Below are 23,799 nucleotides of genomic sequence, written 5' to 3'. Positions count from 1 at the left end.
CACCATTTTGGCGTTGCTAGGTCATTGCGCACACAGCGATCTGACCAGGACTCTTTTATGCAAAACTATCCAGATGATGCAGTGCCGCTTGGACGGACTGGACTTGAAAAGAGCAGCAGTGGAGATGCATCTGTATGTGGCAGGAATGCTTAAGGTGTAACAGCACTAACAACAGGGGTGTGTATATATGAAGGTGGGGTTCATCTGGAGGGGCATAAAGTCCCCTCTTTGTGTGAGCAGCTGAGCGGGGAAGCCATATGGTTTTAATTTCCTGCTGCATTGTGCAAGGTCCGAGTCGCCTCTTTCCACTCCACCAATATGATGGAAGTTGTCATTCCCCTCCCATCTTCTAAGCTTTTCACATGATGGCTAGAATGCATTGTAGATTCCCACAGCCCTCTGTGGCTCAAAGATCTATAGGCGTCCCAAGGTCATCTTTAACTACAGCCACCTATATATCTACACAAATGCGTACAGATATATGTGCTTACACACGCACAGAGATATTAATATGTGATATATGGTTTCTGAAAATTGCCAGGGGACATATTAGAATTGATGGGATATCATACAGTCTTATTGACACTCATGTAATCTCATATGGTCCTCCTGGGACAACTTACAGTCCTTTTGGTACCCAGGGCTATCATAGGCCTTGTAGGTTAGGGAAGCAATAACACAAGATCCTATTTTTTTTCTGATGTGTCACAGTATTGATACCAATTTGGAGCAAGAAACATTCACAGAACAGATTTCAAACTGGAAGATTCTTACCTATTATTAGAAAAATGGTTAATATGCAATAAATCACTACAAGGCAATTCCAAGTTTCTCTTCTCCTTTATAAACTACATCATTTGGATTTGAATTTCAAACAGTCTGAATTTCAAACTGTTGGATCGGGCCCTTCTCTAACATACATGAACAATACATTGGTAACACAATGGATTTCTAATAAAAAGCTAGAAATTCATCAAGAGCTTCTGGTAATGTTCTATGCTGGGAGCTGAAGTTGGAGTCACCTGACTGCTATAATGTACAGTAGATTCTCATAAGATGTGGGTTGGTTTTTTTTAATAACATATGCTTTGAAATTTTATGTCTCTAGTTGTCACCATCTCTGTTTAAATTGCACAATCCTTAAGTGTCTCATTAATATTGACTCTATGCCTTATAACGAACATTACCCTTCTGGAAAATTCCTATAGCATTTAAAAGAAAATAATCCCATTTGAGTTCCATGTTATATTAAGGGTACATTTATAAATGGCTTATTAAGGGTCAATGAATGATTAATGGATGTTATAAGCATGTTACAGACATGAGTAGTATGTGTTATAGATAGTTATAAGCACATCAATAGGTGTTATGGATGATTCTAAGATGTGGTTATAAGCAATCTATTGAGCTGTTGGACTCTATAACAACTGTATTAACCATTTATTAACCCTTTATAAATATACCCTTAGTAAAAAGTGTGACCAATATTTCTATAGATTTTTTCCTATAGATTTTAATAGAAATTTCTGTCCCTGCTAGAGAATTCTACAAAATAAAAACATCTTGTATAAAGGAGTTCCTTATGTACTAAGCCCTATCTGTTTTTAAGAGTTATTTCTATAGGACCCTCTGAGTCCAATCCCTATTACCTCCTATTAGACTTTTCAATATGAGTGGAGCTGGGTGAACAAATTGATTGGTAAAATTTTCACTAAATAAAGTGCATCATTCAATTGGCTCTGATTCAAGAGTGTTCATACTACCACCCGGCATTTGTGAAAGCCTTCGCAACTCTTCAGACATCCACAAATTTTAGTCAAACTATTATTTCTTCAAAAATTCACGCCAAAAGTGTGTTAAGTGCTACTTGTTATTCTGCTGTTTAAAATCAAACGTGTTTGGTCAACCAATCAGTGACCAGAAACACCATGTGACTGACGCAGCTAATCACGTGAGCTGAATAATGAATCATTGACGCAAGCGACCCCAGCTCTGAAAACGATTGTTTGAAACTATCTGATGGACACCTAGGAATAAAGGACCTGTTTGCAGAAACTCAGGCCTGGCTCCTAAACAAATCTGCCATTCTCTCTTCCCGAAAAAGGACCTTAACTTGAACCAAATATTATGCATAATTGAACCGTCTGACCCGCACAGCCAACATGACTGTATGATGCCACAGCAATCCCACTATGACTTCTGGGGTTGTCTGCTGCTCTACGAGACTTTTCAGAAACTATACCTATATATGTACATGTATATATGCCTCATATACCGCTATACATATATACTGTACTCGTGTATATAACTGAACAGAAGATAGACACGGGCTGCCAACTGTGGTGGAGTCTCAACAGAGTGCAGGTAGCAGCTACCGTCTCAGAGAGGCACACAACACACACAAGAGACAAAGAGTAAGACAGGCACAATGAAGTGGCATCAGTTCTGGAGAAGAAGGGTGATGAGAGGGGATATTTGTAGGGGTGGAGGTGGAAATGGGAAGAGGGGAGTTGAACTAGACCCGGGGTTAGCGTGGGGAGCGTGTTTAAATGGACACCTCAGCAAGCACACACGCAAAGCTACCTGGGAGCAATGAATACATGTCCCTCGGACTCAAAGCTGTTTGGCAGCAGGAATTCAAAATCTGCAACAGAAAGGCAACGTTATCCGGCGGGGGTTTCAAACAAAGGAAGGGGCTTTGGTCTCAGAATATGAGAGAGAGAGAGAGAGAGAGAGAGAGAGAGAGAGAGAGAGAGAGAGGAATAAACGAAAGAGATCAAACAATTGACTGATTTTTAACGAGAGAAAGGAAGGGGAATTCTGTTGGTAACTGTAGCATCGCACAAGAAGGAGAGTTATAGCCAATATGTTGCCAACATTAGAAAGATTTGGTGATTTGATTGGATTTCTTTTTTTTTTTGGTTTGTGCTCTGAAATGCAATATATTTCCTCTGTTGTATATGTATGAATACAGGCCGTATAGTTACATATACACACATACATATATATATGTGCACACATTTATATATATATATATATATACGCATGTTCAGTAGGTCATATGGGCATCTCTCTCTTATGAGGATTGTTAACAACGAAAAGAAACCACATGCTATGCTTGTATATGAAGAGAATTACTACAACAATTTTTTTTTGTAATAAAAATCATTGTTCAGGCATCAACATGGCCAAACCAGGGTCCTTTATGAAGACAGTCCAACCAAAGACTTACCCACCAAATTAAAATCAAATGCAATGCATTGTGGGGGTGTTGCTGCCTTCTGGCTGCCAATCGTCTACAGCTCAGCAATAACCATCCCCCTTGGTCAGGTTGCAATGGATCCTTTTAAATCTGGATTAAGATGAGGCGGGGGGGAGGATCTGAAGAGGCTATTGGAGCAACCTAGGCTAATCTTCCTGCTCTTCCAATGGAGGTTTTCCGCTCTGGCTCTTGCAGATTCAAGGACCAAAGCTGAGGACCACAACGTTATCTCTCTGCATTTCCCTCGTTCTGTGCTAGTGGTTTTCACTGCCATCGCCATTATCCAGGGCCGGCTCCAGGCACCAGCGTAGCAAGCAGGTGCCTGGGGCGGCCAATGAAGAGGGGGCGGCACATTTGGCCGTTCAGCGGCAAGGCCGTCACTCCCTCTCGGAGCGAAGGATCTGCCGCCGAATTGCCGCCGTAGAATGAAGTGGCGGTAGAGCTGCCGCCGATCGCGATCGCAGCTTTTTTTTTTTTTTTTTTTGCTGCTTGGGGCGGCAAAAATGCTAGAGCCGGCCCTGCCATTATCTCCTGGTTATGTGGCCACTGCATCTTCTCGGTACAAAACCTGGGGCTGGCTGCCCCAGGGGGCAATGTGTTGCTGAAGCCTGGCACAGTGGGCCCAGGAGAGGACCTGATGGGGTGGAAAACGAAGGAATCAGCCAGGATCCGTGCAGCTGTTTGGAAAGGCAGAGGCTACACCCATGACTAGAAAATCCTTGGGTTGCTGAAAGTGACGCTCCAAAGCAGAAAGTTTCATTTTCAGTTCCAACAAAGGCTAAGGTGTCCCCAGACCATTGGGCAGGGAGTGGGTGAGGAATGAAGGTGAGGGGTTATCAGTCGTATTAAACATGGTTTCTCTTTCCTTAGTGGTGGGTATGGCACCAGGCGTTTGGAGACACCCTGGCTTTCCAGCCCAATCATGGATGTTAATTGCAGCCTTGGAGAATGGATTCTGGCTTAGACAAAGGCTAGAGCAGCATATATGGGGATGGAGGAACCTCTCCCAGATGACCCAAGTGGTTTGGAAGGCAAGGAGGGAAAACAGGTGGGGGAAACCCCTGCCGTGCATTTGGCACATGCCCAATCCTATTGGGATTTGATGGCCTAGGTGGCTAGTCCAGCAGGGCAGGGTCCTTTGCCTTGCTCCCCCAAGGGGATGGCTGTTGCCAGCTCTCCATTGCAGGCCATTTTCTGACAACACAGGCTCGACTAGTATAGCCTGTCTGCATTTTTCACAAGGACCTACATACTCATAAATATTCAGAGGTTAGCCCTACGAGCAGCCAAGCCCCTCGCCCTTCCCGCCATGTCTTCCCACAGTGCATTGCAAGACACACAAGGCTCTTTGCCAGGCAGCACAGCCATAGGTTGGACTGTTGTTTTCTGTAAGGCGGGGTCTGGATACAAGCCAATGAGAGGAGAAAGAGGAAAGGAATACAAAAACACTAGTAATTATTCCATCAGCATTGCCATTACAGGGTCACTGGGAGGAGGCAACTCAAGGCTGATAGAACAGGGCTGAGGGCAACGCTCCCCTTACCTTTCTCTTTCCTTCCCCTTCCTCTGTGTCTGTCTCTCTATGGCATCTGTGCCCCTCTCTGTGTCTGTCCATCCCTCCCAAGCCTCTGAGCCTCTCCTCTCCGCCTGGCTGGGGGAACTGATAGAGGAGTGGGTAGCTTTCAGTGGTTCTGCTCAACCCACTGTGGAGTGGGGTTGTAGGTCTCCTTGGTGGATGTGGGGTGGGAGTGGGGGAAGGAGGGCAATGAGAGGCACATTCTCCCCATTCCCCCAGCAATCTGCATGCCTCAGAAGGTGCAGAGAATGCGACTGGGAAGCTAAGTCAATTTTCCACACATTCTCTCATTACTTTAAACCCATTGGCTTTTCACTTGATCACGGCCCTGATTCAAAGCCTATCCATTGACTCTGACAGATTTTGGGTCAGGCCCTCTATGAGGCACAGAGTCAAGCCAACATTTTCACCAGTTGGACTTTAATGAATCCTACAGGATCTGGAAAAGCAGACTGAGGAGGGACCTGGTATTTTTCAAACGAAATAAGGGTTGTTGTAACAAGGACAGGGATCAATTTTTCTCCATATCCGGTGAAGGTAGGACAAGGAGTAATGGGCTGAATCTGCAGCAAGGGAGAGTTAGGTTTGATATTAGGAAAAACTGTCTAACTCTCACAGTAGTTCAGCTCTGGAACAGGCATCCAAGGGAGGTTGTGGAATCCCTGTTGCTGGAGGGTTTAGGAACAAGTTGGACAACCCCGTCAGGGCTGGTCTAGGGTTACTTGGTCCTGTCTCAGCGCAGGGAACTGGACTTGACAGCTTCTTGAGGTCCCTTCCAGCCCAATGTTTCTATGGTTTTATGATCTCTCAAAGTATTTCAATGCCTCTTTTCCAGGGAGGCATTGGGCAGCCTTATTTATGGAGTCACTGAACCAAATTCTGCCCTCAGTCCCATCCATGCCCTCCCATTGTATTACATCGATGTTCCTGAGAGTAAATGTGTCCCTGAACCAGACCCTGACATGTCTCCTTTTGGTTTGGAGAGCAGGAGAGGCAGAGTTGGTCCTTGGCTGCCTGACATCTCTGGATTTCCGTGACAGGGTTTTCAGACTCAGTTCTCCCCAAAAGGCAGGACCATGTCTTGCTAGTGCCTGGGCAGGATCAGCCATTTCCTCTCTGTGTTTGTATCACAGATAGAGAAGCAGTGAAGGCAGATGCTGAAGAGTAAACATTGTCCCACTGCACAGGGTTCAGGGATGGAGCACCATTAATGCCACTGGGAGACTAGGGGGGCAGATTGCTGGGTCAAATTCAGAAGTTATTATTCAGCCCCTACTCCTGCTGAAATTCGTGGGAGTTCTGCCTGAGTAAAGACTGTAGGAGTTGGTCCAATCTCTGGAAAGCTGTGCTTATGCGAGGCCACATCCTGAGAGGTGACCAGCACCACCCATTCCCACGGAATGGGAGTTGCTAGTTGCTCTGCATTTCTCGGTGTCTGGCCCTTTATCTTGAGCTACACAAAGGATGGAGAAAAAGGAAACCATGGAAGGACAGCTCCATCCAAACTCATCCCCCTTTATTTTTCCACTGAGGACGCTCCTAGATCCTGATCCAATGGCCACTGAAGTCAATGGAAAGACTCCATTAACTTTAAGGGTCATCGACTCAAGGTTCCACTGCATTGTGGGAAATTCATGTCCAAGCAGCATCACACCAGATTGTACTGTATACACCTAGACCCATTTACTTGAATACACTGTGCCAGCCAACTCCACCTTTGGTGCCACCAGACCCAGGATATCTCAGGCGGCTGCAGCTAGCTCGGAACCCCGAGGCTTTCTCTACACACACACATTTGCAGCACATGGACACACGTATTTAGGTTTAAGAGCTGTTCCTTTGGGGATAAACCCTTCCCCAATCGACTTAAACTAAACCATAATAACTTGGATTTAAACAACAATAAGAAAGTCCTCACTCCTCCATTAAACTAAATAGGCCTAACATCACACCTGGAGTTAAACCAGTGCAACTCAGCATGTGGACCAGCATGACATAGCCATGGCTGGGACTGAAATGATGCACAGACACACAATCTGGGGCCTTCCTAATATGATAACTGAGACTTGATCCTGGAAGAAAAGCTTCGATTCACACATGCCATGGACCTTTCTGAGATTTCAGCCCCTTTCTCCTGCTCAGCCAACATCTTCCCACTCAGGAGGTCTAACGCTTATTATGATTAGTTTTTAAGCGATCACTGGATCTAGTTCCAAGTACCGCTGAGTCTGGAGGTCTCTGCACAGCCCTATCCCATTCAGTTTGAGTTGTCTTGAAGAGGAGGGACGCACAGGAGCAAGGATGGGAGGAAGAGAGATTTGTAGGGAAGGAGTGAGAGAGGGAAAGAAGAACAAGAAAGGGGGCTGGGGGAGGCGGAAGAGCAGGATATTAAACTAGCTATGAAAACCTTGCTGAATCAAAACATAACAATTCCATAGGAGATGGACTCTTTAACGATATCAAATCGAATTTCTGAGCAATGCACAGGGAAGGAGTGCAGAGATAAATAGGGACAAAGCTCTCATGAACATAACAAGACATGTTGCTTTCAAATAAAGGGGAAAGAACTGGAGGGAGGGAGTGGAGGAAGGAACAGTTTGGCGGAGGTTTGCAAGGTTAGGTGTGGCAAACGGGCACAGGAAATGGGCAAGCAGGCTGGGTGGGGGAGGAGGGGGAGAGTCGGTGAAGGGTGGGAGTGAGGGGTGGGGGGTACTGGACACGGGGGGTGGTGGTGGTGAAGGGTTAGTGGTCTAAGACTGAAAATACTTGCCCTTCATTTTGATGTTTGGTACTGTGTGAATCCACCAGAGAGAGAAAGCAAGAAAAAAACAAACGAAAAAAACAACAAACAAAAAAAAAGGGGGGGAGGGTTGGGTGGAAAGGAGGAAGGAGGGAGGGCACAAACAATATTTTATTCAATTTTTGTTTGAATAAAAATATTGTGTATCATAATCAGACCGAAAGGAAACCTCTTGCAAAAAAACGACATAAAGAAAAGAAAAAAGGCCACAGTAAAATAATAATAAAAAGTATAGATATAACTAGAGAACTATAATCGATCTATATTTATATAATCAAAATAAAAATGAAAGTCAGTAGCAAACAGTTGCAACAGTCTTGATATAGAAATGTTCTTACTGAGTTAGCAGACCATGCAAAAAGACAAGGTTACAAGAGACCAGAGGGGAGACACGAGAGTGCCCAGAGGCACAGAGACAGAGAAGGAAGGAAGGCGAGAGAAGGAAAAAGGTATACAGAGATAGGCAGGGGGATAGAGAGCTCAAGCCAGGGAAAGGGAAGATGTTGAAGGCTGTTATCCCACTCTGATATAAGTGGCTGCTCAGAGAGCAAGGACCTAGGGCAGATGTGGGCAAACTACGGCTCATGGGCCACATCCGGCCCACGGGACCGTCCTGCCTGGCCCCTGAGCTCCCGGCTGGGGAGCCTAGTCCCCGGCCCCTCCCTCGCTGTCCCTCCTCCCCTGCAGCCATGGCGCCGTGTGGGCCGCGCTCTGGCCTGCCCCTCCCGCTTGGCAGCACAGGGAGAGCAATTGGCTCTGGCCTGATGTTGCGGCTGCGAGCTCCTGCTGCTGGTAAGGGGGTGGGGAATGGGGGGGTTGGATAATGGAGAGGGGGGTCCTGGGAGGCAGTCAAGGAGGAGGGGGCGGTTGGATGGGGTGGAGGTTCTGGGGGGGCGGTCAGGGGGCAGGGATGCGGATGGGGTTGTGAGGGCAGTCAGGGGACAGGGAGCAGGGGGTGTTGGATAAGAGGGTGGGATCCCGGGGGGCAGTTAGGGGTGGGGGGTCCCAGGAGGGGGTGGTCAGGGGATGAGGAGCAGAGGGCGGTTGGATAGGGGGTGGGAGTCCTGGGGGGGGTTGTCAGGGGGCGGGGGTGTGGATGGGGTCGGGGCCGTCAGGGGACAGGGAACGGGGGGTTGGATAGGGGGCAGGGGTCCCGGGAGGGGGCGGTCAGGGGACAAGGAGCAGGGGTGGGTTGGACGGGTTGGGAGTCCTGAGGGGGGCAGTCAGGGGGCAGGAAGTGGGAGGGGGTGGAGAGGGGTCAGGGGCCAGGCTGTTTGGGGAGGCACAGCCTTCCCTACCCGGCTCTCCATACAGTTGCGCAACCCTGATGTGGTCCTCGGCCAAAAAGTTTGCCCACCCCTGACCTAGGGTGTGGGCTGAGCAGTCCTTCAGGAGGAATCCCAGGAGCCGCCCTGTCTGGGGAGAAGTCTTGGCCTGGACATGATGTGGGTCACTGCAAGCTCCCTTTGTGTGTAAACCCAACCCCTAGGAAGGGCGTATGGTTTGACCCACAGCACCTTGTGCAAGGTGTTTATGGAGCAAGGTAGGGAAGTCACATGTGCTGTGGGGGGAGGTCATGAAATTCTTTTGAGCCCCCTTCTGCAGGTGATCCTGAGTGGAGAGTAGGCTCAAGCTTCAGCCCAGAGACAGCAGCAGCATGTCTCGCTTCCATCTCTAGAACAGCAGCTGCTCTTCCTGGAGCAGATGTTGCAGCTGCTCCTTCCCCAGCGGGCACTGGGGCCAGTGAGTGCCAGTCCTTCGCTGCCCAACACGGGGCTGGATGAGGCCCCTGAAGCCTACCTGCTCATCTTCGAGTGATGGCTGCCGAGGAATTCTGGGCCCTTCATTTATCCCATTTTTTAACAAGTCAGGCTTAAGCTGCAAATCAGGCCCTGGGTGAGTACAGCTACAAGGCCCTCCTAGTTGCCACCCTGGGCTGGCTCCGTTTGGAGGAGCTGTGCTCCAGGGCTGAGCCCAGACGTGAGCCTGTGAACCACAACTGATCCACTGGGCAGTTCGAGCCCACATCATGAACCATAAAACTGACGGCCATAGTCACTCCAGAGCAGTTTTTAGGACGCAAGCTTGGCTTGATGGCCCCAGCCATCTATGCTGGCATAGCCTGGGCAACACACAACGACTTCTACATGGAGGCTGAGCAGCCAGAGCAACCACCTAGCGGACTCAGGGTGCACCCAGACATTGGTGCAGAGGGCTTGGAACAGCTCCAACTCCTTCAAGTGACAGACCCCAGGGGCTTCTCCTTGAGGGGCATTGCCCTGGTTCCCATCACCTATTGCCATAGGACGAGACCAGACACACCACTGGTCTCTCCTGGATTCCATGAGATGTCCATGGAGTCATGGAATTGACTCCCAGCCACAGGGCCAAGATGCAGGCTATCACAGGGCTTTGCAGGAGTTGGATCCCAATGGGGCTTGCAATGGAGAGGATACCAAACTGGACATGTTGGCATGATTGTAGTAGGGAGGTAGGTAACAGGATGGCAGTATTTGCAGGCTAGCAAGTGCTGTTCCTGCTGGGAAAGGGTTACATGGGATCTGCTGACTGATGCAGATGGCTCATTGCCCCATCTAGATATATCTAATGAGTGAGGACCTAAGGTGTGGGCTGAGCAACTCCTTGAAGAGGAACCCTGGGAACAACCAAACCTGGGGAGACAACTCCAGCTGCATTTTATGTTGGTTCATTCCAAATTCCTATTGTGAATAAAATCAAACCCAGACCTACGTTCTGACCTGCTATACTAGGAAATATGAATGCAGCAGGGTGCTCAGAAAGAGAAAGGGACAGTGGGTAGCAGAGAGAGACAGACAAAGACAGAAGGAGAGAGAAAGAAGGGAGAGAAAGATGGAGGAGGAAGCCTGATTCACCCCCTTCAGGAGCGACTCGTATCCCGAGGTGGGAGAATAGGTTCTGGCGTAGAACGAGAGAGAGAGAGAGAGAGGTGCGCAGGTTAACACATAAGTACATAGATTAATTATAAATTAATTAAAAAGAAAATCAACCAACCAAAACTTAAATCATAAAAACAAAAATGGTTTAAAACAAAACCCAAAAGAATCTTAAAAATAAAACATGCAAATTTTCACAGGCTTTCAAAGTAACTGGCTGCTACAGAATTATCACCTAGTACATCGAAAGCATATACAGCAGCACGTCAACCTCATCTCCTCTAGAGGGGTCTTTATGTTTTTTTTTAGGAAACATTTTGTTTTAGGGGATTTTTTTAATGCAAAATCTAAGTCCAAAACCCTCGCATTCCCAGCAGACAATTAACCTTCAATTTTAAATGTCATTGTTCGTCTCTATTTTGAAATGATTATTTTTCATTTTAGTAGCACACATTTTGTTTATTTCCCCCGCCCCCATTGGTCATTCTCTGTACCAGCTGGTAGGTTCAGGGTCAAAGGGCATGTGAAAGGGCAAAAGGAAAAGGAAAGTGTCTACTTACACTTCACTTGGAGAATCTGGTCGCTGAGGTTTGCCCGGATGTAGTACGTGCTATAAGGTGGCAAGGCTAGCCCCAGGCTGTGGAAGAGAAGGAAGGAATCAGCATATTTCTAGCCTGCTGTCAAACTATTTCCCAGGGGTAGGGTGCTGGGGATCCAGGGGTAAGATCCTGGGGTAGGATCCTGGCCTTGGGACTCCAGTGGGGCCAGGATTTCACCCAACATGTTGTTCTAAACTGGTGTTTGACAATGTAATGGGGACATCTGGGACCTGATCCCTCAGGAGTCACTGGGCAGTCAGTTTTTGGAGCAGGAAGCTCTGTCCTTTCAGAGCTCTGTCCTTGCATTTGTGAGCTACCCCGGCACCTACATGGAACCCCACTGAGAACAGGGGCAGTTCTCAGGATTGAAGCCAGAACATGCTAACCCCACCGACGATTGTTAGACTGAAGGAATGTTTGGAACATACTCTCTCCCACCCCACTCCCCCATTAGATATAGGGACGAATGGCTTCAAAGTGTCTTTAACTAGTACATTCCCTTTAGCTAACCAGATACAGAGATCCAAATCCAGTTCTTCCCTCCCAGGGGCTGCACCCAAAGTCCGGCCCAGGGGGTTCAGGAATTCAGGCAGGTGGATGTCTTAGAGCCCCCAGAACACGCTCTTCCATTCCTGATAACCACAGGGAGATCCAGGAGGGTATTTTTGCTATCGGGGACCCAGAACCCCACCTGCCTGGGGCTGTGCTCTCTAGGATCCATGAGAGCTGGGTCTTTCCTAGCCACCAGGTTCTGTCCAGCTCCATGCGGGACATTATTTGAAGGTGAGACCCCACCACTGATTTCCCATGCAGCGTCCCCCCAAGCTGCTGGAGCCTGTTCCCTGAAAAGCCCAGAAATGTGATGGGCTGATGGTGAAGTCAGTGGTGACCAGGGGGCTGGAGACTGCTGGGAGAGGGGGGCTGGCATGGGAGTGAGGACAAGGGGTGTGAAGTGGTGCGGGGGGGGTGGGAAGAGCCAGGATGGCCTTTCAGAGTTAGAGCCCAAAACAGGTCGGGAGCCTGAGAAGGGGACAGTTCTGGCCTTGCGGAGGGGGGTTGTGGTTTTGGGGCAGCCTCCCTAATCTACCCCCCATTTTGTCCATTGCCAGCACTGTCATCTCCACTCTGCTCCTGTCTCTCTCCCACAAGGTGGTGCTTCCTTCACTTCCCTGTCAGCTGTCTGCCTCCTCTCCCTTCCTCAGGGGCTCTGCATGGGCAGGTGAAGCAGAGAGTGCCCAGTCTGTCCCCTCCCCACATAGGGACAGCCCTCTCTGTCTGAACTGGTTTGGTTGTGTCTGGGAAGCCCACAGCTCCCAACAGGCCAGCAAGCAGCTGGAGTCCTCTGATCCCTTTCCATTACCCTGTAGGGATTTGAACGCCATATTTTTTAAATCAGGCCATAAGCACAGGGACTGTCCCCCAGCCCCTGCCTGGGTGTCCAGCCTCTGAGACAAGGCTGCATTGTTCTCTTATGACTGCCTCCCTTTTGTGCTTCCTTCCCCTCCCCTCCCCCTCTGTTTTATGGCTGTATCATGCATGGGATCAGATGGCCAGCTCTCCAGAGCAGGGACCCTGTGCAGTTTCTCTAGTCTTCTTCATAGCAATCCCTAGGGAATAGATATACTCACAATGAACCTGTCTACCCACTAGATGGCAGCCTTCCCCAAGGCAGATTATGCTCTAGTCTAGAAGCCATAACAAGCAAGCAAGCAAGATCTATTTTTCTATGGCTAGCACCTGCAGTTCCCACTGATTTGAGAGGTGACGGGGAAGCTTAGGACCTTTGAAAACTGGGCCATGATTTTATTTCCAACCATGACTTCTGCCCTCTCTCCATGGTCATGGCAGCTAGCATGAGCAATTCACGGGCATGATTTCACATGAGTCCCAGCTCGCGGTTTGCTCCTCATTCTACTTTAACCTTTATTATCAGGTGACTGGGAGACGCTGGTTGGCTGGTGACTATTTCGGGCCGTGGCCGATGACAGATGGGAACGTCATAGCAGCTCGCCACCAAATTCTGAGATAGACGTCAGATAACTTGACTTATTTCTCCAATAAAACTCAAATGCCAAAGATGCCAGGTTTGCAATAATAAGCTACACTACAATATAACGTAGTGGATGGAAAAGGCTGCGGGTGCAGCAGCACTCCCTGGCCAAAGTCAGAAAATGCCAGTTAAAGGAGGCCCACACAACTTTCACTCTGCTCCGATGTTAGTAAGTATTAATTCTCCTAAAATCCCTACTTACTAGAAGTGGGCAGGAAATGGTTTTCCCATCCCAAGAGAATGTTGGGGATTTCAAACTTTTTTCCTGTCCTGAATTGCAATCAAATGTCAAAATCTCAAAATTTTTCACAAGCTATCTGGTAAATAAATTTGTTATTGGGTTAATCAAAATGTTTCATTTTGAAAATTTCAAAATGTTTCATTTTTTACTTTTAATTCCCCCGCCCCCCGCTTTTTAACCATCCATTAACTAAATTTTTTAAACAAAAAGTTGTTTCCAGTAGAAAAAAATAAACTTTTTTGGTTTGCAAATGTTGAAACGGGGCATTTTGACAAATTCCGCACACATTTCCCCCCCCCGCCCCTCCCAGTGCTTTTTTGGAATTGGGAGATTTGTTGAAACTGACCCTTTCCCACCAACAGTTTTGGTCTTGATGAATTGCCATTTTCTAATGGAAAACGTTTTGTTGGAGAATTCCCAACTAGCTCTATTAATTACTTCATCACATACTAGTTCTCCAATAATATATCCAATCACTTTTTCCTGCGGTTTAAATACCCTTGTTGGGCCCTGTGGAGTCTCTTTTATTCCTTGCACATTTTACAAGGCTTTAGCAAAAATTCTATGATACCATCTTGTATCTGAAAAATAGACTGTGAACATATCATTACCGTGTATTGTAATGTCTATGCATAAGAAGGTAGAATTAAGGTTGTACGTGCAATCTTAACTTGGGCATTTTCTGAATTTCGAATTCTTAACTGTGCAACCCTAATGGTTTATTAAAATAGGTTTTTTAAAATGGAATTTCCTACGTTTTACAAATTTTTTTAAAGAAGAGAAAAATCCATTGTCTAGCTCAGTCTGCCCAGGCTCCATGTGTTCAAACCTTTAAGCAGTGTGAGTTACATGTTAATAAAGAGCGTCTACTGGACACCTCTTCTTGCAGTCAGGATTATGTAACACCCCTGAGAAGTTGCTGACATGGGGACGTGACATTAGGAATGTTTGTCATGAAATTCGGTGTCTTTCAGTGCAGTGTAAGATGCAAGATGAAATTCAATAGAAGACAAGTGCAATGTACTACACTTAGGAAGGAAAAATCAAATGCACAACTACAAAATGAGGACTAACTGGCTAGGTAGTCGTGCTGCTGAAAAGGATCTGGGGTTACAGTGGATTAAACTGAATATGAGTCAACAATGTGTTGCAGTTGCAAAGAAGGCTACTATTATTCTGGGGCGTATTAACAGGATTGTCATACATAAGACACGGGAGGTCATTGTCCTGCTCTGCTCAGTACTGGTGAGGCCACAGCTGGAGTGCTGGGTTCAGTTCTGGGCACCGCACTTTAGGAAAAAATGTGGACAAATTGGAGAGGGTCCAGAGGAGAACAACAAAAATGATCAAAGGTTTAGAAAACCTGACCTGTGAGGACAGGTTAAAAAACCTGGGCATGTTTAGTCTTGAGAAAAGAAGGCTGAGGGAGAACAGCGTAGGGGACAATTTCCTGGTGCAAGTGCTGGAGGAACCAACTAGGGGCAAAGCTTTTCTTGACCTGCTGCTCACAAACAGGGAAGAACTAGTAGGGGAAGCAAAAGTGGATGGGAACCTGGGAGGCAGTGACCATGAGATGGTCGAGTTCAGGATCCTGACACAAGGAAGAAAGGAGAGCAGCAGAATATGGACCCTGGACTTCAGAAAAGCAGACTTTGACTCCCTCAGGGAACAGATGGGCAGGATCCCCTGGGAGAATAACATGAAGGGCAAAGGGGTCCAGGAGAGCTGGCTGTATTTTAAAGAATCCTTATTGAGGTTGCAGGAACAAACCATCCCGATGTGTAGAAAGAATAGTAAATATGGCAGGCGACCAGCTTGGCTAAACAGTGAAATCCTTGCTGATCTTAAACGCAAAAAAAAGGCTTATAAGAAGTGGAAGATTGGACAAATGACCAGGGAGGAGTATAAAAATATTGCTCAGGTGTGCAGGAGTGAAATCAGGAAGGCCAAATCACACTTGGAGTTGCAGTTAGCAAGAGATGTTAAGAGTAACAAGAAGGGTTTCTTCAGGTATGTTAGCAACAAGAAGAAAATCAAGGAAAGTGTGGGCCCCTTACTGAATGAGGGAGGCAACCTAGTGACCGAGGATGTGGAAAAAGCTAATGTACTCAATGATTTTTTTGCCTCTGTCTTCACGCACAAGGTCAGCTCCCAGATTGCTGCACTGGGCAGTACAGCATGGGGAGAAGGTGACCAGCCCTCTGTGGAGAAAGAAGTGGTTCGGGACTATTTAGAAAAACTGGACGTGCACAAGTCCATGGGGCCGGATGCACTGCATCCGAGGGTGCTAAAGGAGTTGGCGGGTGAGATTGCAGAGCCATTAGCCATTATTTTTGAAAACTCATGGCGATCGGGGGAGGTCCCAGATGACTGGAAAAAGGCTAATGTAGTGCCCATCTTTAAAAAAGGGAAGAAGGAGGATCCGGGGAACTACAGGCCAGTCAGCCTCACCTCAGTCCCTGGAAAAATTATGGAGCAGGTCCTCAAGGAATCAATTATGAAACATTTAGAGGAAAGGAAAGTGATCAGGAACAGTCAGCATGGATTCACGAAGGGGAAGTCGTGCCTGACTAACCTAATTGCCTTCTATGATGAGATAACTGGCTCTGTGGATGAGGGGAAAGCAGTGGATGTGTTATTTCTTGACTTTAGCAAAGCTTTTGATACTGTCTCCCACAGTATTCTTGTCACCAAATTAAAGAAGTATGGGCTGGATGAATGGACTGTAAGGTGGATAGAAAGCTGGCTAGATCGTCGGGCTCAACGGGTAGTGATCAATGGCTCCATGTCTAGTTGGCAGCCGGTTTCAAGTGGAGTGCCCCAAGGGTCGGTCCTGGGGCCGGTTTTGTTTAATATCTTTATTAATGATCTGGAGGATGGTGTGGACTGCACTCTCAGCAAGTTTGCAGATGACACTAAACTAGGAGGCGTGGTAGATACACTAGAGGGTAGGGATCGGATACAGAGGGACCTAGACAAATTAGAGGATTGGGCAGAAAAAAACCTGATGAGGTTCAACAAGGACAAGTGCAGAGTCCTGCACTTAGGACGGAAGAATCCCATGCACTGCTACAGACTAGGGACCGAATGGCTAGGTAGCAGTTCTGCTGAAAAGGACCTAGGGGTCACAGTGGACGAGAAGCTGGATATGAGTCAACAGTGTGCTCTTGTTGCCAAGAAGGCTAACAGCATTTTGGGCTGTATAAGTAGGGGCATTGCCAGCAGATCGAGGAACGTGATCGTTCCCCTTTATTCGACATTGGTGAGGCCTCATCTGGAATACTGTGTCCAGTTTTGGGCCCCACACTACAAGAAGGATGTGGAAAAATTGGAAAGAGTCCAGCGGAGGGCAACAAAAATGATTAGGGGTCTGGAGCACATGACTTATGAGGAGAGGCTGAGAGAACTGGGATTGTTTAGTCTCCAGAAGAGAAGAATGAGGGGGGATTTGATAGCAGCCTTCAACTACCTGAAGGGGGGTTCCAAAGAGGATGGAGCTCGGCTGTTCTCAGTGGTGGCAGATGACAGAACAAGGAGCAATGGTCTCAAGTTGCGGTGGGGGAGGTCCAGGTTGGATATCAGGAAAAACTATTTCACTAGGAGGGTGGTGAAACACTGGAATGCGTTACCTAGGGAGGTGGTGGAGTCTCCTTCCTTGGAGGTTTTTAAGGCCCGGCTTGACAAAGCCCTGGCTGGGATGATTTAGCTGGGAATTGGTCCTGCTTTGAGCAGGGGGTTGGACTAGATGACCTCTTGAGGTCCCTTCCAACTCTGATATTCTATGATTCTATGATTCTATGATTCTAGAGCTGGGGACCACACCCATGTCTCCTGATTCCCAGCCCGGTGCCTAAGCCACCGTTCCATTTATCTCGGACCCCACCAAGAGTCTCTTGTCACCCATTTCTCCCTCTCCAGCTGGTGGCTGGCATCCATCTGATTCTGTGCCTTCAGAGGGGCTAAGACAGGGGATGGAGCAGAGCCCTCCCACCTCCTGCCGGCCACACCTTGCTCACCTGTAATTGGTGCTTTTGATAGGGGCCCAGGTGTAGGTCCTGATGACTTCATCGATGTATCGCTGGAATTGCAAAGGGGACAAGCCATGGTCAGGGCTCAGGAGGAGACACTGAAATGGCAGCCCAGGTGCTACAGCCCACGGACAGGACAGTGCAAGGAGTCACACTTCAGGCTCTGAGTGCAACAGGCCTCATGAGCACCCGGACTGTTACATTGTCTCACTTTCCCATTGCGTTCCATCTTTATCCCCAAGAATATAAGCATTTCCCTCCCCATCTTTGCATGGGCCCTGCCAAGTCCTTACCTCATCCAGGGATTTGATCAGGGTCTTGATGACTCTCTGCCCTTCGCTGCCATCGATCATACTTCTCCGGATCTAGGGAACAGGCAGGAAGGGAACTGAGCCCCGATACACACCGTGGCTCTGCGCCCCGAGAGGCTGAGCCCTGGGCAGTCTGCTGGCCGTGTGGGCTCTCTGCGATCCTGTCCGTGCCCAGCGCTCCAGACACACGGGGGGAGGGGGGAAACGGGGAGGGGGCAAATGTGGCCAGCCAAGAGCCCAACGGATCACCAGAAGGGAGAACAGGGCACTGTGCCGGTCCCAGGGATGTTGAGATCAAAGGGGAGGGATGACAACCTCTCTGATGGTCCTGTGAGCGGGTGGGATGGGAGCAGAGGATGTTTATGGAGCGAGGGCTGGGTACAAGCATGTTCACGCGCCCCAGTCCCCAGAACTCCTGTGCAGGACTGCTTTCCCTGCGGGAGTCAGGATCGATGCAAGTGGGCTGGCGCTCAAATCCCCAAACCCCACCACCCCTGCCTACACTAAGGACCAAATGGGGCAAGATGTCTGCCCTCCCTTCCCATCCTTAGGCTGTTCCCTGCAGGGCAGGGCAGGGTAGGGCAGAAGCAGCATGGAGGAAGCCTGCTGCCTGGGCTGTGCTTGTCCTGTGCACAGAATGCAGCAGGTTCCAGGGCCCCTTTGCCATCAGGGCCCCCTAGCTGCTGTTTTTAACTCAGCCTTTGCCTAAGTCTCTAGTCTTGGTCGAGGGGTGGAGGGAGAGCCCAGCTCACCTCCTCCTTGTTCTCATCCTCCAGCTCAGCATCCAGAAAGTCCAGGGTCACGGGCTCTCGGAAATTGATGATCTGAAAGGAGGAAGAGGCTGGTGAGAATCAAGGGTTCGTGGTCAACAGAGCCGGGCCCAAGCAGCTTGGACCCAAGCCAACTTCCCTTCATCCAACCCGCCCGACAGCCTGGGCTCAGCCGCTCAGTGCACTAGTAAAGCACTTGATTGGTTAGCCAACACCCTGAGGCATTGTGGGTGCTGGAAGACATGGCAACAGCTTGGAAGAGTGAGACCCAACAGGCTGTACTAGCAGAGCTGTCTAGCTGTTTGCCTTCCTTGGCACCCCTCACCCCATCTGCTCACTGGGGATCCCAAAGTGCTCTGCAGACACTGATGAATTAACGCTCTCCAGTGTCCTGGAGCAGGGAGGGTTATGATCCAACTTTTACGTAAGGGAAAACTGAGGAAGAGAGTTGTTGGGCTTTTTTCTACAGCCTTGTACTCCTGTCAGCCCCACAGAGCCAGCACAACTCCAGGAGATGGTGCTCTAGGCTATGGTGTGCCGACAAACTCGGGCTGCACAGGTAGAGGCTGGAGGCAGTGAGGGGCGAGTCCAGAGGCAGTGGGGTCGCACAGCGGTTGCGGAGGATAGATTTGCCTGCAGAACCCTTATTCCTGACGATGCATAAGTCCAGACTGACTCCCAGCTCCCTGGGGGCGCATGCTAGGCCGGCAGATGATATAAGCATCCCTTTGTCTGCCAACAGGGCACATTAGATACAAGGATCCCGGGGAGACTAGAAGCCACCAGTACTGTTCGTCCAGTTGCTTTTCCAAGAGAACCACTCGCCCTTTAACCCTCAGTGGGCTGATCCTGAGGCAGTATGGGCAGGTCCCCACTGCCCAGCCCTGCACCCTGGCACGTTGTGTTTAGCCCCAGTTCTGGTGGCTGCCCAGTCACTTTCCAACCAGCACTGAGCTCTTCTCAGGCTTCCCTGGTTTTCTTTGCCGATCAGCCCTGGGGCTCTCTGGGCAGAGCTTGCACCCCAGGCACAGAGCCACCTGTAGGTGATTGAATGAAACTGATGAACAGTGACCTGGAGGGGTCAGGGCATCGAGACTCTGCCTGCCCCAGCATCCAACCTAGTGAGCGCTCTGGAGCTGGGGGGTGTCCAAGGAGGCATGACGTGGCTGCTCCTGGATTAGGAGACTGTTTTCAATCAGATTGGCAGGTCTGCAAGGCTTCCTACCCTGGTGATCCCAAGTCAGTTCTCTCAGCACGCTCTGGGCACAGAAAGGAGCTTACTGTAGGAGCCCCTCACCCACAGGGATGCTGGACTATTTCTGCTGCCATGAAAATAATTTAGTTGTTAGGGGCTGAGCGGGGACTGGGGTGTGTGTGTTTATAACTCAGGTATGTCTACATGGGCCACAATCACATACCATCAGCAGGGGAGAGTCCAGGGCCAAGGTGTGGCCCATGAGGGGACAGCCATTGTAGGGATTGAATGCTGGGTGGGACAGATTTTCCCTTTTCCCACTCATCAGGAGTTTATCCAGGGATCTATGTGGCTGCTGCAGTGCACAGGACTCCTTCCCCCCAGCAAGGGGGCTGGCTCCTGGCCTGGATCTCTGCGGGGTGGAGTGATAAAGCTGGGCTGGAGCCTGCGGGTCTGACTGGGCACTCGGGGGGCAGTCTGGGAGCTCTAGAAGAGCCGCATGCTGGCACGCAGAGGGGTGAAGAATCCGTGAATGGGGGGTGCTCCCTGCCCAGTTACTAGAGGGCTGGGCTTGAGTCTGGGTGGGGGCTTTTCCCATACCACCTCCCAGGGAAGCCTCTTGTCAAAAGGCTGTTTTGAGCCGTGGGGTCTGCATCCCCACTTGTCAACCTTCCAGAGCGGCAGACTGAGGTACTGCTGCAGTGCTAGAGTCATCCCAGCCTACAGGCAGGATGGGCGCACACGCAAACACACCCATCTACCCCCCACCTCCCAATCACAGTACGAGGAGCGCTGGGCCATTCTCTGCCCTGGTACAGCTATCCACCCAGCAGGTGTGCTGGGCTGACGGGGCCGGGAGCGAGCGCAGGCACCATAGTTCTCTGCATGCATGCGGGCAAAGGGGGCTACACAGCAGAAAGGAAACATCTGGGACAGAGCCCCACACTCCTGTGTTCTCAGCAGCCCTGACACCCAGATCCCATTCAGAACAAAGGGGTGTTCACACCTGGGGGGATTGGGCCGTCCTGTCTAGAGACAGAGGCTGCAGAGTCCAGATCTGATCGTCCCCAGAGTTTGGTGCCGTTTTGATCTGGTGTTCAGGCCTGTCTCTAAGAATGGGGGAATGTCACAGCTTGCCAGGCCCAAGGTGAAGGTCCTGCTCAGACTGATGCACCCTCCCTGGCCTCTCTGATTGTGCTGGGCCACGGCAGGTAAACACAACACACACCTGGGAAGCCACGGGGAGAGGAATGGGCCAAGTGTGCTTTCAGCCCCATCAAGTGGAAGGGGACGGAGGCGAGCGAATAAATCCCACCGTGTCCCTGTCCGTCTCTGCCACTTATCCGCCGCCCATTAATAACGCTGATGAGCCCCGTGGGACATCTGTGCCAATGAAACGTATTTCACCCTGATTGCTGCCATTTCTCAGTGACTAATTCCCAGCTCGCCTCTGAATGATGAATCTCTCCGATTAGCTCTGAAGCAGGGAGCCGATTTTCCCCGCCCTGCACTGACGGACGTGGCAGCCCCACAAGATAAATGATCCCACTTGCTGCTTCATGTCCCCAGGAAGGCATATTTCATAAAGGGCTGGGCTAATCCCTCCGCGTCCTGTCTGGAGGGGAGCAGGGGCCCATACATCATGGCCCAGAGAGGGAGCGATTAATGCCCATGGAGCAACAAGGCTTCCTACTCAGCTGTGAGCACTAGAGAGGGTTTTGGGGGCATAGGAGTGAGGGGTAATTAGCGGGGGATTGAATCCACCCAGACCCAGCTGGAGCCCATGTGCCTGGGATTGGGTGCCCTGCTCGGCGTGGCACAAGCACACGGGTACACCCGCTTGCAGACGCTCAAACACATACAAGCATATCCATGCACAGCATAAGATTGCAATGCAGCAGCCTTCGCCCTGAGGCGGGGGATCAGAAGGACGCCCTCTGCAGGTCACAGGAAGCCAATGCCACCTCTCCTGCCAGTCAGTGCAATATAATGGCCACAGTGGGCAGGATCAAACTCCTGGGTCCTACTCCTGGCTCCCTCCGACACTGACCTGCCATCACCACGAGCAAGTCGCTTCCCTGCTCTGTGACTAAGTTTCCCCTCTCTGTGCTGGGGAATAAGGATCCTGATCTGCCTGCCAAGGGGTGGGGTGGGGGGCTCATAAAGTTGTTCTGTGGCACACGGTGCAGACAGAGCTGGCATCTCAGCAGTGAATGGGGGCAGGGAGGTCTGTCTGAGTCTGTCTCTTCCTGGCAGAGGGGGCTGTGGCCTAGTAAAATCCAAGAGATCCCGGAGAGGCTCCTTCCATGAGAAGCCAGTGTTTGCTGTCCGGCTGAGCCTGAATTTCATGTGGTCCCGCAGACGTGCTTTTCTGGGGGAGTCAATCGTGTGTGTGAATCCCTCTGATCACACCGTTATTCAGAATCCCTGCTTTTCCTGGTCAGCTGGGTGGGCACTGAGGCTGGCGGAGTGCGATTAGTGGGACTGGGATGTTTGTCCCAGCTGTGACTGGCTCCAGGGGCTTTCCATGGGGGTATCCCTGGCTATGCTCCAGATGTGCGTGTGGAGCGGGGGGGCAGAGATGTTCCATGCATTCTTTCCCAGCCTCCTCGCCCACATACCTTGGGCTGTGCCTACCTCTCTAACTGAAAGCAGTGACCAGGACCTCAGCTGGCATAAATCTGTGTCGATCCAGTGACTTCACTACAGCTATGCCAGATCCAGGGTGTTCAAGTCTCTGTCATTCCCCCCTGCCATGGCACGGAGGCGCTCTCTCTCTCTCAGGGCTGGACTAGACCAAACTACATCAGCACTGGCCTGCTCCTTCAAAGCCCTAACTGGGGGGAGAGCCCGGCTCACCCGGCACCCTTCTCCAGCAGCTGTATCACCAGGAATGGAGCAGGTGATGTCAGCTTTTCACAGAGACAGGTCAGGCTCACAACCCTTCATTTTAACAAATTGGAAAATTGAGGCACAGAGCCCTGATGCCAGCTGCCCAAGGCTGTGCAGCACCAGGAAAAGCCCGGAGCTTTGCTCTTCTTCCTTGAGGGAGCAGCATCCTTCGATATGTATGGAATGGCCACGACTACTGCCGTCCTACCCCCCACTGTCTGCTGACACTTGACTCCGGAGCTGTGAGTCAGACCCTCTGCGAGTCGCAGACTGCACAGGATCAGGGCAGACTGTAGTGGGTGCGGCAGGACAAAGGGCCTGGGACTGTGAGGGCTCCAGGTTCCCCTGCATTGGGACCCCGGAGAGTAGATGTGTTCCAGGCCTGGCTAGTGATGGCGGGGATCAAAGCTAGGGAGCAAGGCCCCTGCCCTTACCTGGGGTTGCAGGTTTGGATGCAGCAGGACGTATCCATTGAGATCGATGGCGAAGATGTAGCCATTAGCCCCTAGCTGTGGGAGGCGAAGAGAAGAGACTGTGGGTTAGGGGCTCTGATAGAGAAGCAGCTTGGAGCTTGCCAAAGGGAGGCCTGGAGCTCGGTGTCTGCCCAGCACAATCGAAGCCTCAGTGTGCGGGGCCCACCTCAGCTGATCCCAATTCAGAGGCCCCTGCATCTTTCAGGGCCCACCCCACACTCCCCTGCCTCCTCCAGCATCCAGAGAAGCCTGGTTCTGAGTCTCATCCTCCCAGGGATGGAACCCATCACCTCTCCTTGATGGACAAGGAAATGCAGCCCAGATTCTCACTCTGCAGAGGGCTGGAGTCTATTCTGGGGGGCCCAGAACCCCAAACGAGGCCCTCCCGCCCTGGGCTGAGGGAACCTTCTCTTTCCCTGGCACTAGGCTTTGTCTGCTGAGACGTCTCTGCCTGCAAAGTCGCAGTGAAATGCCAGGTTGAATCGAAGTGCCTCAGCAACCACGCACGGAGCGGTCCGATACCCCCTTCCTCTGCCATCTCCAACATCTCGCCGAGCTGACGATCCCATTTGTTTGAGCCCTCCCCACCTGAACGTTTGATACGCTCCTTGCCCAGGGGCTCCTTGCTGCCCAGCTCGCTAGAAAAACCCTGCCCCGGCAGTGGTGACGGGATCCCTGGATCCCAGC

The 23,799-nt window shown here is 50.2% G+C and overlaps 1 protein-coding gene across 2 annotated transcripts in view; it reads right to left on the bottom strand.

Moving 5' to 3' along the window:
* CACNA2D2 (calcium voltage-gated channel auxiliary subunit alpha2delta 2) overlaps positions 1-23,799 on the bottom strand; it is a 590,375-nt gene that overhangs the window by 23,409 nt on the left and 543,167 nt on the right. The window contains exons 18-24 of one of the 2 annotated variants that reach the window (XM_042861788.2): positions 23,074-23,148; positions 18,535-18,606; positions 17,765-17,836; positions 17,460-17,521; positions 11,114-11,190; positions 7,609-7,629; positions 2,584-2,644 (exon numbers count right to left, since the gene is read on the bottom strand). In XM_042861788.2, coding sequence (XP_042717722.2) covers positions 2,584-2,644; positions 7,609-7,629; positions 11,114-11,190; positions 17,460-17,521; positions 17,765-17,836; positions 18,535-18,606; positions 23,074-23,148 — 440 coding nt within the window. The remainder of the gene's footprint in view (positions 1-2,583; positions 2,645-7,608; positions 7,630-11,113; positions 11,191-17,459; positions 17,522-17,764; positions 17,837-18,534; positions 18,607-23,073; positions 23,149-23,799) is intronic. The other variant, XM_042861789.2, reaches the window with a different exon arrangement.

Source organism: Chrysemys picta, chromosome 7 (assembly GCF_011386835.1).
Source record: "Chrysemys picta bellii isolate R12L10 chromosome 7, ASM1138683v2, whole genome shotgun sequence".
Taxonomy (NCBI): domain Eukaryota; kingdom Metazoa; phylum Chordata; order Testudines; family Emydidae; genus Chrysemys; species Chrysemys picta.
This window is presented reverse-complemented; position numbering and strand designations above follow the sequence as displayed.